Source organism: Canis aureus, chromosome X, assembly GCF_053574225.1.
Source record: "Canis aureus isolate CA01 chromosome X, VMU_Caureus_v.1.0, whole genome shotgun sequence".
In the NCBI taxonomy this organism is placed as follows: domain Eukaryota; kingdom Metazoa; phylum Chordata; class Mammalia; order Carnivora; family Canidae; genus Canis; species Canis aureus.
The window spans coordinates 22,274,157-22,286,490 of NC_135649.1; the positions used below are offsets into that span (position 1 = coordinate 22,274,157).

General features: G+C 41.4%; 1 protein-coding gene across 1 annotated transcript; it reads right to left on the minus strand.

The window, feature by feature from the left end:
* Positions 1-783: 783 nt before the first annotated feature.
* Positions 784-11,485, minus strand: RBMX2 (RNA binding motif protein X-linked 2). Its single transcript, XM_077888086.1, has 6 exons — positions 11,352-11,485; positions 11,041-11,156; positions 9,724-9,775; positions 3,842-3,971; positions 2,080-2,257; positions 784-1,620 (listed from the first exon to the last, which is right to left on the minus strand). Exons 1-6 carry the CDS (start codon positions 11,354-11,356, stop codon positions 1,070-1,072), a joined length of 1,032 nt encoding a protein of 343 aa, XP_077744212.1. The 5' UTR covers positions 11,357-11,485; the 3' UTR covers positions 784-1,069.
* Between the last annotated feature and the right edge of the window lie 849 nt (positions 11,486-12,334).

A 12,334-nucleotide genomic window follows, 5' to 3' on the forward strand; every position in this document is an offset into this window, starting at 1 on the left:
CTGACAAAGTGTTCCCATCTCAGCAAGAACAGCTACTTGAAAAGGAAATGACCCAAAAGTGGCCTGGCCTGTCTGAAATGTGGAAACAGCTGGCTAGCCAAAAGGTAGAAACAATCCAAATGTCCATCCACCAAGGAATGGATAAACAAAATGTGGTCTATCCATGCCATGGATAGCCATAAAAAGGAACAAAGTACTGATCCATGCCGCAATAATGGATGAACCTCAAAAATATACTAAGTGAAAGACACCAGACACAAAAGGCCATATATTGTACGATTCCACTTGCATAAAATGTGCAGAATAGGTAGTTCCATAGGAATGAAAAGCAGATTGGTGGCTGACAGAGACGAGGAGGGGGGAATGGAGAGTAACTGCTTAATGGGCACAGTGTTTCATTCTGGAGTGATGGAAATGTTTTAGAACTACACAGGAGTGGTGGTTTTACAACACTGTGAAGATACCAAAGGCCACTGGATTGTTCCCTTTGAAATGGTTAATCTGATGTTATGTGAATTTCACCTCGATCAAAATAAATAAATAAATAAATAAATAGTGAGGCGGTGCATGGACATTGAAAAACAGATGTTTAAAATTTTTTTTAAAGGAGGGCAGGGGGCAGAGAGAGGGGGCTGGTGTTAAGAATCACTATCCCCTTCCCATCAAGCTGTCCAGATCTAGTTAAACCACACTCCTCTATTCTATGGCTGTACCTGCCAACTGGCTTGCTACCTAAACATCTAGCACAAAGACTAGAATCCCTAGATTGCCTGGTATTTCCCCTTTCCTGGCAATTATGTCATAAACTGGGGTCGTAAATTCAAGGGCCATATTTACGAAACCAAATTTAAGTCCTGAGCATGTTCCCAGGAACAATGGATTTTGTCAAAAGTATAGGATATGTGGCTGTTAAGACTACAGCTCTCGATGACTCTCATACTCAAGGGATTGGAAGAATTTAGCCCAGAGATTTACCTCACAGTAACAGTAAAAGTGTAATTGAGTATGACTGCATTTTCAAGATCAAGTCCATTTCCAGTACTAGTAGACTGTCAAACAGGCCACAGCTTCAGTGGTGCCTGCGGTCACTGGGGTTGGAGGAGTCCCGGTCACGCGAGTGCCGGGCCCTCTTACGCCTGTGCGATCTCTCTCGGCTCCTGCTTCTACCTCTCCGGCTATGCCCCTCAGAACGCCCATTGTGCCGGCTGGAATGCGTGTCTGAGCTTCGGCCTCTGGCTCTGTCTCTGTCTCTGTCTCTCTCTCTTTCTCTCTCTCTCTCTCTCTCTCTCTCTCTGTTCTTTTCTTCTCTTTCCTCCCTCCTGCTTGAGGACCTACGTTCGTGCCTGGGCTTCTCCTTCCTCGGCTCCCTCTCTCTGTCCTCTGCTCTGCTGCGGCAGGTGGTCTTGACCTCGGGAGAGCTGTGGTGGTGCTTGCGCACCTCTCTGGGTTCTGACTTCTGACCCCTCTCTGGGTTCTTGGTGCTGTGCTTTTTAGAGCCAGGGTCATCCTTTTCCTTTTCCATCTGGTTTCTGGGGGATGAAGAGGAGACTGGATGCTCTGTCTGTACTTCCTGGTCAGTGTTCTCTTTGTCTTTCTTTCTTCTCTTTTTCTCCTTTTTGTCTGGAGGGAAAAAGGGGCACAACCAATAAGGAAAGGAAGAGGGGGAAGGGGGGAGGGTATGCCAAAGGAAAGCACTACTGGTAGCATTGGGAAGCACTCATAATCTATACTTCCAGAAAAGCATCTGTGAGAAGTCAACTTTGACAACTGTCCCCCTTGACAGGTCAAGTCACTGGATAAGGCAATCCTCATCCCCAAATTACCTTTCTAAAGACCCGACCTCCAAATACAGTCACATTCTAAGGTCTCGAGGGATTAGGACTCCAACATATGAACTGGGAAACAGAATTCAGCCCATGATATTAGTCTTCCACTGATACCTCTCCTTTCCCAATTACTGTACGGTTCCCCACACCCTTCCTTTTCACACCTAATAACTGATTACCAATTCTCAGTGAATACTAGGAGGAGCAAACACTAAGACTACCCAGAATCTTCTCTCAGGTCTTAGTGCTTTACCTTTTTTGTATTTTTTGGGGGGTTTGTCATCTTCGGAACCCTCAGATGAACTCACGGAGGGGGTGTGAGCCCCACAGCCCTTCTCTTGGAGCTCTTTGGTCACATCATCCATTTCTTCTGAGTCCTTAGGAGCCCGATAGTTAGACACATGATCCACTCGGATAGTTCTTCCTTTGATCTAAGACAGACAGGCAATGCTTCAGCAGAGAGGGCCCTACTTCTGAACTATTTGAACCCAGCTGCAGAAAGCCATGGTTCAAACCACACCCTAGAAAGCCATGGTTCAAACTACACCCTTTACCTTCCTGCTAATTCTATTTCTGGGGAAATATCTAAGCCAGACCTGCCCAACTGGTATGTCACAGCACATATACCTAGATAATAATCTGCCCAGCCCCTCCCTGGGGCAATCAGGTAGGCAGCTGGAGTCCCTGAGGCAACTCTACCAGGCAGCCTCCTCAGTTTACCCCAGGGTGCCACACAATAACCTTCAGGTTCTACATATGCAATTAAATGAAAAAATGCTCAGCAGTACTGCCCCAAAGCACAAGCAGCAGGGAAAACTAAGAATTTACATGCATAAACAATGAATTACCCTCAATCACATTAATTTGCAGTAAAACATACCATGGCCTGGCAGTTAGAAAGAACTCCTGAAGCGAGTGCAGCACTACAGCTGTTTTCTTGATACAGCAATTAGGATGAGGTCAAGGCAGACCAATATTTGGGAAAGGGGAAGGAATTTGTTTTCCTAAGCCCTCACGCCTTGCTCTACCCCCACCATACTGGAACAACTGTCTCACACTTATTTTTGCTGTGGATCACAACTCTCTGGGTGAACAACAAAAAATTAGCCCCTCACTTAAAAATAGTCAGGCAGATACAGACCTATTCTATAGGAAAAAATCATCCAAAAGTTTATGTCTGGCTTTTATTGTTCCTATACAAGAACAGAGTTTCATTCTTACCTTTAAGCCTGAACTTAAAGGTCATCTTTCCTATTCCCCTTTTGAAAACATTTTAGAAAATCTCCCTTTCATGGAGATTTTCAGCTGTTCCATACTGCTGCAATCAGTGACAAATTCTCCAAGTCCAAAGTCACCCCCAAACCTATAAAAAATGCTTATCTAACTGCAGTGCTTTTCCTAAATAAGCAGAGGAACCAGGGAGAGCATAGACAAGCCAGACTTGTCTACCACCTTCTCTGGCCAAGAGTGGTCTGAGAGGGAACAGACAAGGGAAAACTTCAGAATGAGTTACTTTTGTAGAATTTGTCATCAGACTTCATCTAGAGAATTTCCAAGGCCCAGTAATGCTAAGTCAGTGGAGACATAGGACAGACACACAAAGCTACGTCTTAAGAGGATGAAGCCATAAGAGAGCGCCAAATCCTCTGACACAGCATAGCATGGAAGAGCAGTATTTGCTAGTCTTTTTACTGCCCAATACATCAGAGATGAGAGTAGGGTGTGAGAATGGAAAGGTGAGAAACCAGGGGCTTGGTTGGGGGTGAGGGACATGATACCTATGTTCCTGGGAAGATGAACATGAGGAAAAGGAACAAGTGTCAGCAGGGTCATAAGCCAATGAAATTATTTCCTGGGATCATTTCCTGGTCAGTATGTCCCCACACCTCTACAACCCTCAACACATCCAGGTGACCAGTACTGTCCTTGAACTTGGGGCAATCAGGTGGGAAATTAAATCGAACTCTTACATATAGGAAAAGTCCAGCCAGATCCTGCTTAGTGAACACACTCACCTTGATTCCATTAAAATTGTCAACAGCCAAAATTGTGCTCCTCTGGTCTTCATAGCAAAGGAAACAGAATCCTTTGGATTTCCCAGTCTTCTTGTCCCGCACCAGATTAATGTTAACAATCTCCCCATATCTATTTATTTTATAAAAGAGTAAGACACCATTGATTTAAAATGCAAAAACTTTCAGATTGAATGACAAAACAATTCAAATAATATAATCTATACAAGAGATACATCTAGGAAAAGATGACATAAAGTTAAAAATAAAAATTAGACAAGGACAGAGCAGGAACACCCAATTACAAAATGAGTGGTAATATTAAGATCGAAGATGAATTCAAGGCCAAAAAAAAAAATAGTTCCCCTTAAGCAGGACTAAGAGAGCTCTTTTACACTTAAAAAGGTCCTAATATATTACAAAAATATGTCATGAAACTTTATACATAAGTTCACAAGTCAAAAATTTTAACTTAAGAAACTCTTAGAAATTCCAAGAGAAACTAATAACAAAAGTTATATTTTAGCATACCACTTTAAGTTTATAACACATAAAGCTGACAAAAATAAGGTCAGAGGAATTAATATCAATATATAATTATAACATTAATATAAACTATAATATAACAATTATGTTGTTAAATATTAATGTCAAACTAGTGGATATATATATCTGAATCTTACAAAAATAGTACCATTTCAATAATCCATGAAACATGTATTAAAATGGACTATAGAATAAACTTCAATCACCTCCAGAAACAGAACATGTTCTCCAATCACAATGCTATACAGCTGGAAATAATATTTTAAATAAAAAATACCCTACAAGCTAGAACTTGAAGCCTATTCTCCTAACAACTGGATGAAAGAGAAATTGAAATAAAGAAAAAAAAATCAATGGTAGACTATTTAAAAAATAACACAAATGAGAATATATACCAAAACTTACAAGATGCAGCTAAAACTACGCTCGGGAAAATCTGCAACCTTAAAGAATTTTACTGTTAAAAAGGTAGAATAGGAGGCACATAGGTGACTCAGTCAGTCAAGCATTTGCCTTCAGCTGAGCTCATGATCCCAGGCTCCTGGGATCAAGTCCTGTGTTGGTCTCCCAGCTCTGCAGGGAGTCCGTTTCTCCCTCTGCCCTTCTCCTCTACTCAAGATATCGCTCTCTCGCTCGCTCATTAAATAAATAAAATATTTAAAAATAAAATAAAAAGGCAGAATGAATATAAAAGAAAATAAATCTAAGGAAAGCAGATGGGAGTTAATAAAGATAAAAGCAGAAATTAAATAGAAAATAGAAAAAAAATCTACCTTATTCCTTATACAAAGTTAAATTCCAGATAAGTTAAAGATTCATAAATTAAAAGGTAGAGTCATAAAAATAAAACAAGAATTGGTGGATACTTAATAACACAATCATACACATACATCTGGGCCAGATATCTTGCATCTTACCTAACAAAATACAGGTTTCCCCCGCTACCTAAAGGTTCACTTTATGCCACTTTGCTTTTACAAAACACGTACTTAGTACCTGTTTTCACTAACGGGAAGAAAGGTGAAGAGGATTTTTGCTTTTATGATTATGGTAACTGCTTCACCACTTCACGCATTTTTAGCTTAGTAAGCTTTCGTAGAACAGTCTACCTTCAGGGAGCAGGGGAAATCTGTACTGGAGCGGATTCAGCTAAGGTCAGCAACTATTTCACACTGTTTAGTACAGGAGGTATAGGCCAATGCAATTAGGAGAAAACATGCAAAAAATGAAAAAAAACTAAAACTATCTCTATTTGAAGATTATATATAATACTCTGGATAGAAAACCCAAGCAAATCAATCATGAACAATAATAAAAACAAACAGTATAATAATTCAGTAAGGTAACAGGATATAAAGTCAAAAAAATAAAACTCCTTACAAATAAACAATAATCAGAAGATATGTAATCAAAGAAAACCCCCCCAAAAAAGAAAAAACCCATTTGAATTAGCAACAAAAAGATAAAATACTTAGAAATAAAGTTAACAATAAACAATGTACAAAGTCTACATAGAGAAAACTTTTTAAAACTGAAAGACACACACATAGATTTAGACAAATATAAAAACATCTCTTGTTTTTGGATAGGATGACTCAACATCATATAGGTAGCAACATCCTCCCCCAAGTTAATACTTAAATGTAATATAGTACAAGTTGTGTTTTATTTTCCTGGAGCTGGATAATTCTGAAGTTCTTGTGGGAAAATGAGCATGTAAGAATAGATAGAAAATTTTCAAAAAAGAACAATGAGGGAGCGCAACTCTCCTAGATATTAAACATACTAAAAAATTATATGATTAGTTAATGTGGTACTAGCACATGAAGAGACAGACAGACCAAAAGAACACAATAGAAAGCCAAGAAAGAGACTCAAGTATACATGGAAAAATTAGTAATATAAGTGTGACATTCCAATTTGCTGGGGGGAAATATGGACTTTTTTATAAATGTGGGAACTGGATACCCATTGAAAAGAAACCTGAAATTGGATCCATGTCTCACACTATACATAAGAATAACTCTAAATGGATCAGATTTCAATGCATAAAATTGAAACCATACAAGTACTAGAAGAGAGGACATATTTCTCCCTACCTACCCATCTATCTAATTATGACCCAAAATTCAGAAGCAATAAAAAAAAGACTGATAAATTTGGCCATATAAAACACCAGAGCATGAGACTGTAAAGAATCAGCACAAAGGAGTTTTTGGGGAGATGGAATTGTTCTTCATCCTAATTGTGGGGGTGACTACACAAATCTATGCACATATTAAAGCTCACAGGACTGAGATACCTGGGTGGCTCAGTGGCTGAGCATCTGCCTTCAGCTCAGAGCATAATCCCAGGGTCCTGGGATGGAGTCCCATATCAGGCTCCCCTTGGGGAGCCTGCTTCTCCCTCTGCCTACATCTCTGCCTCTCTCTCTTTCTCTCTCTCTCTCTCTCATAAATAAATGAAATGTATTTTTTTTTAAAAAAAGCTCACAGGACTCTACACCCCCTAAAAAAGTCAATTTTAGGGCAGCCCGGGTGGCTCAGCAGTTTAGTGCCACCTTCAGCCCAGGGCCTGATCCTGGAGACCCAGGATCGAGTCCCATGTCGAGCTCCCTGCATGGAGCCTGCTTCTCCCTCTGCATGTATCTCTGCCTGCCTCTCTCTCTCTCTCTCTCTCTCATAAATAAATAAAAATATTTTTTAAAAAGTCAATTTTACCATATAATTTAAACACATAAATGAATAAAAAATTTAAGTTTTGCACAGAAAAGTATCAGAACAAAGTCAAAAGACAAATGACAAAATAGGAGAAAATATTAACAACTCATATCACAGATAAAGGACCAGAAAGCAATTTTTTTCCTTTTGCTATAAAGATCATCTGGACAACTGGTGAAGTCAAATAAAGTCCACAAATTAGATAATAATATTGTATCAGTGTTAACTTCCTGAATTTGATAACCATATTGAAGTTAAACAAGAGAATGCCCTTATTTGGGGGGAAAAATACATATTGAAGAATTTAGGGATAAATGAGCAACATGTCTGCAACTCTCAAATGGTTCAGAAAAAATAATAGGTATACATGGGGAGAAATAATGACAAAGCAAATGTGGTAAAATGTTAACATCTGGGGACTCTAAGCGAAGGGGAAAGAGGTATTCTTCATATCACTTTACATAACTTTCCTATTTTAAGCCTGAAATAATCTCAAAATAAAAAGTAAAAGAAAAAATATAAGAACACGTTTATTTTTTTATAAAAGATTTTATTTATATATTTATGGGGGGGGGGCAGAGACACAGGCAGAGGGAGAAACAGGCTCCATGAGGGAGCCTGATGCGGGACTCGATCCCGAGACTCCAGAATCACACCCTGGGCTCACGGCAGGAGCTAAACCGCTGAGCCACCCAGGGATCCCCCCAAGAACACATTTAAACAGACTCCTACAGACCAAATTGGGACAACTGGAGCATGAAGAAATAATGATGGCAATGTAGTATAACACATCAAATTAAGTAAAGTAAGTCCACAGTAAACAACACATGACAAAGTGGCATAACAGAATTAAAACCATTAAGAGCTTTTGTAAAATCACTAAGAAAATGAGGAACACACCAATAGAAGAAAACAAGCAAAGGACACGAAAAGACATCTTAAAAACAAGAAATAAAAAAACAAGAAATAATGGCATGTACATCTATTAAAAGACGTTCTAACTGACGATTAAATAAAGGCAAAGTAAAATCATAATGAGAAACCATACAAGTATCTTAAAAATAACCACTGCCAATTAGGATTCCAAAAAAAAAAAAATGGGCATTCTAGTTAGAGTAGAAACTGGTACAAACTTCTCAGAGAGCAATTTGGCCATATTCATAAACCATCTGAAAAATGCTAACATATTGACCTAGTAATTTCACTATGTAAAGTATCAGGAATGCATACAAAGGATATATATTCTACAATGTATAGTGTAATACAATTTATAACAGCAAAATATTAGACTACCCAACATTTAAAAAAATGGTTAAAAAAAGATGATAAAGAAATACACCAAAATGTTAAGTTTTTCCTTAAAGTACGTTCTATTTTCTTCTTTATGCTTTTCCTTTTTGTCAAATGTTCTATAATGATTATACATTACCTTGATAATCAGAAAACAAAACATTTCTTGAAAACCACTGTTACCAATGGCAAAGACAATCTTCATGGAGAGCAAGGTGTACAGCCAGAATAGAGAATTAGAATAAGCAAACACACTAGCTGATCATCACTCAACGCAAATAAGACAAAAACAGCCCCTATGAAGGCTGGACCAGACAGAGGTATCATAAGGGGTGGAAACTACAGGCTGCACCTGCTGTAAACTTCCAGCTGCCCAGAAGTCAGAGAAAGCAGCCTCTGTCTCTCTTGGGCGCTAAGCCAGAGTGGGCTGCCGAAGCCCTCTCTCATGGCCCTCTCATGGGTACTGCCCAATTTCTTTTCCATGGCCCTCTCCTCCATAAGCTGCTCCACCACTCAGCCACGGTCCTCTTCCTATTGGACGGCCCCACCATCCCCTGACATGGCAATGTCTCCGCCACAGTGTGCTGGCAGTGTTTACTTCCCCAAATCCTTCTGCCACAGTCCTCTGCCCTCAGGGTCCCTAAGGCCCCATGGACTGTCTAACCACTCTGTGTAGCTCTGGGTTGTGCCCAGCCCCTCTCCCACCAGCCGCCACCACCAGTGCAAGATGCTCTCCCACCCAATGCTGCTGCTTTCATCTATGGGCAGAATGAAGAATATAAGGTTCACCTATTCATCCTTGTTCCTCATCAGCCCATAATTCTCAGCTTCTGGGTAAAGAGACCGGTTCTGCTTACTAATCTTATACCCATCTAGAAACAAGAAAACTGCCTAAACTTTTTGCTTTTTCTCCCATTCCTCTGTGCTTTGCCCTAATCCCACACCACACAGGTGTAGGCCAGAAGGGCCCTGTGATCATGGATTACCCTTGGGTTTGCAGGAGCCCAAGGAGTCCAACATGGTAGTTTCCTGTGAGTAAGTCTATTCTGGTGTAGGCACAGGCTGAACAAGCCTCACTTAAAAAGCAATAAAAATAGACCAGAATCCCCAAGACAGCCTCCTAAATCATCTAACTTCTTGGATTTTCCATATTGGGAGCTCTATAACCATGTCCTGGGGCTGATCTAGACTAGAGCAGAAGCTCCAGCCCTCCCCATGCAGGGAGCCCAGTCAGACTAGAATAAAACAAATAGACTTTGTGAGGCCACAAAATGTATTAAGCAAGCATAATTTGATGACCCAGAAGGCAGGAAATGAAAAAGGACTTACTGTGAGAACACACAGATAATGTCCCCTTCAGTCAGTTCATAAGGAAGCCCTCCTAGGAGAGAAAACCACATTTCAGTTCCACAAACATTTACCAAGCATCTCCTCCATACCATGCACTAGGCCCAGCAATGTGGGTGCAAAGAAGAGTAAGCCACAGGGCCTGCCCTCAAAGAACTCACAGTCTGACGATTTAACAGAATCATATATAAGGTGCGGCACTAGTGCAGCAAAAGGAGTGATTAACTTTGTGGAAAGGTCAGTGTCATCACTAACCAAATACTCCCCACACCCAAAATCTTGCAAAGCAGACAGTTTGCAGCATAAAACTCTGTTTCCACAAACATATCTTGAACTCACCTGCTCTTTTTTTTTAAGATTTTATTTATTTATTCATGAGAGACACAGAAAGTGAGGCAGAGACATAGGCTGAGGGAGAAATGGGAGCCTGATGCAGGACTCAATACCAGGACTCCAAAATCACAACCTGAGCCAAAGGCAGACGCTCAACCACTGATCCACCCAGGTGCCCGGAACTCACAAACTCACAGCTAAGATTACAGCAAAATCAGTTTAAATATGAAAATATTACCCCACCTCACATAGACTAAGGAATCTTTGGTTGTCTATAGACAACTGTTCAGCATTTCATAGGAAATAAATTCCCCTGCAAATCTTTCGTTCCTCATCTGTAAAATGGGGATATTAGTACTTATTTCACAGAACTGTTGTAAGAATTAAATAAAACAATGGACATAAAGTGCTTAGCACAATATCTGGTGCAATAACTTCTTTGACCAAACTTTCATATTATTGGATGCGACACAAGTGAATACAGAGATGACAATATGGCCACGGACAGAAGGCAGAAGTTAAGTAAATGAGGAAAATGAATTCTGAGGGAAGGAGAAAGGGCGGGGGGGGAGGTGGGCGCTAGCAGCAATACAAGATGGTGGTTAAGATCATCAGTTCTAGAATCCCATAGTTCTGGTTGTTCCACTTATTACCCATGTGACTTTAAGGAAGTCCATTAACCTCCTCAGCTATGTAACAGGGGGGCGCGGTATGACAACAGTCTCTGAAACCAAGTGGCAAGGACCACAGTGAACGGCAAAGGTAACTATTATGGTCACTGACTTGGCAGGAGGAGCAAACTAGAAATGGAAGAGAAAAGAGATACAGAAAACGGATTTACGGGGCAGCCAGAAGAAAGAAATCTAAGTGCGTGATGAACGTCAGAAGGAAGGAAAGGCGGGAATGCTGAAAGGTTAGGAAGCGCACCAGGAGAGAATGAGCAGTGCAGAAAGATGTGACCCTCACCCAGGAAGATCCAGGCGCTGTCCTTGTACTCAGAGTGCCAGGACACCTTATCTGCCACCCCAAGCTGGACCTCACGCTCATTCAGCTCGTTGATCAGCTTCACTTTAGTTAAAGGGCTGCAGAGAGAGGCGGAAAAGCGGCCGTTAAGTGCGGCCTGGCCAGAGGTAAGGGAGAGCAGAACTAGAGGGCTAGTTCTCCAGTCTCCGCGCCTCTCCCACCCCTCGGCCCCGCAGGCTCTCTACCACCCCAGCCCCGGTGGGCAACTTCCCGCGGCCGGTCCCTACTTCTTAAGAGGTAAACTGAGGCCTTACTTCATCTCCTCAGGTTCGCGCTCAGCACGGAGACGTTAACTTCCGGGTGAGTCTGTGTCGCGCGTGCGCAGCGCCGATGCCGTGCGCCCATTGGACTCCGCGGAGTTCGCGCTGCGCCACGCCGGAAAGACGGGCGCGCTGGGGAGCTGCGCTTGCGTAGTAGCGCGGAGAGGCCCTTGGCTCGCTCTGCGTGTTTCGCTCTATCAGGGACTCTATCTAGCTTCTCGCTTAGTCCGTCTGTGAAACGTGGCATGGGTGTGAAGCGGGTTTATTACAGGACCCTCAGCTGCTGGAGGACGCCTGGCATTGATTGGGCTAGCTATAAATGTTTACTGAATTGAGATTGAAAAAGGTGCTGCTCTAGCAACTGTAGTCCCAGGCTCTATCCTCAGTGAAAATCCCCTTTCGGGCTTCCACTCCCAGCCAGTCGCTCACGCACACACACCCCTCAAACCATCCCTGATCAGAAATTGCAGCAGAAAAGTGAAGAAGGTATGTGAGAGGGGAAATCATTTTTTTCTCCCTTAAATCCAAATGCATAGGCAACTAACCAGTCTGATCGAATACCCAGATTTGTCTAAGAGCTCACCCTTTTCCCATAGTCTCGCTCCTACTTAAGCAGGAGGCAGAAATAAATAATGAGAAAGCTAATAGTTAAGCATATGCTACGTTGTGTGCTAAGCAATTCACTTGTACTGGCCCTCCCTCCTCATAACTAACCCCATGGAGTCTATACATACAATTACCTTCCTTGTACAGAGGAAGAAACTGAGATTCGAAGGAATTAGTTAACTCAAAGGATGTCCTCTGCCTCTACCTATCAGGTCTTGTTGACTTACTCAGTCCTTACTGAGGATCTATATTTGTGTTGTACAGTAAAATCTGTAGACAGGAATGTAAGGTGAAGTCCTCTGCCCTCTGGAGCTAATGATATCATTAAGGAGACAAAATATATTTGCTTGGTAGATTTCACTCCAGAAATA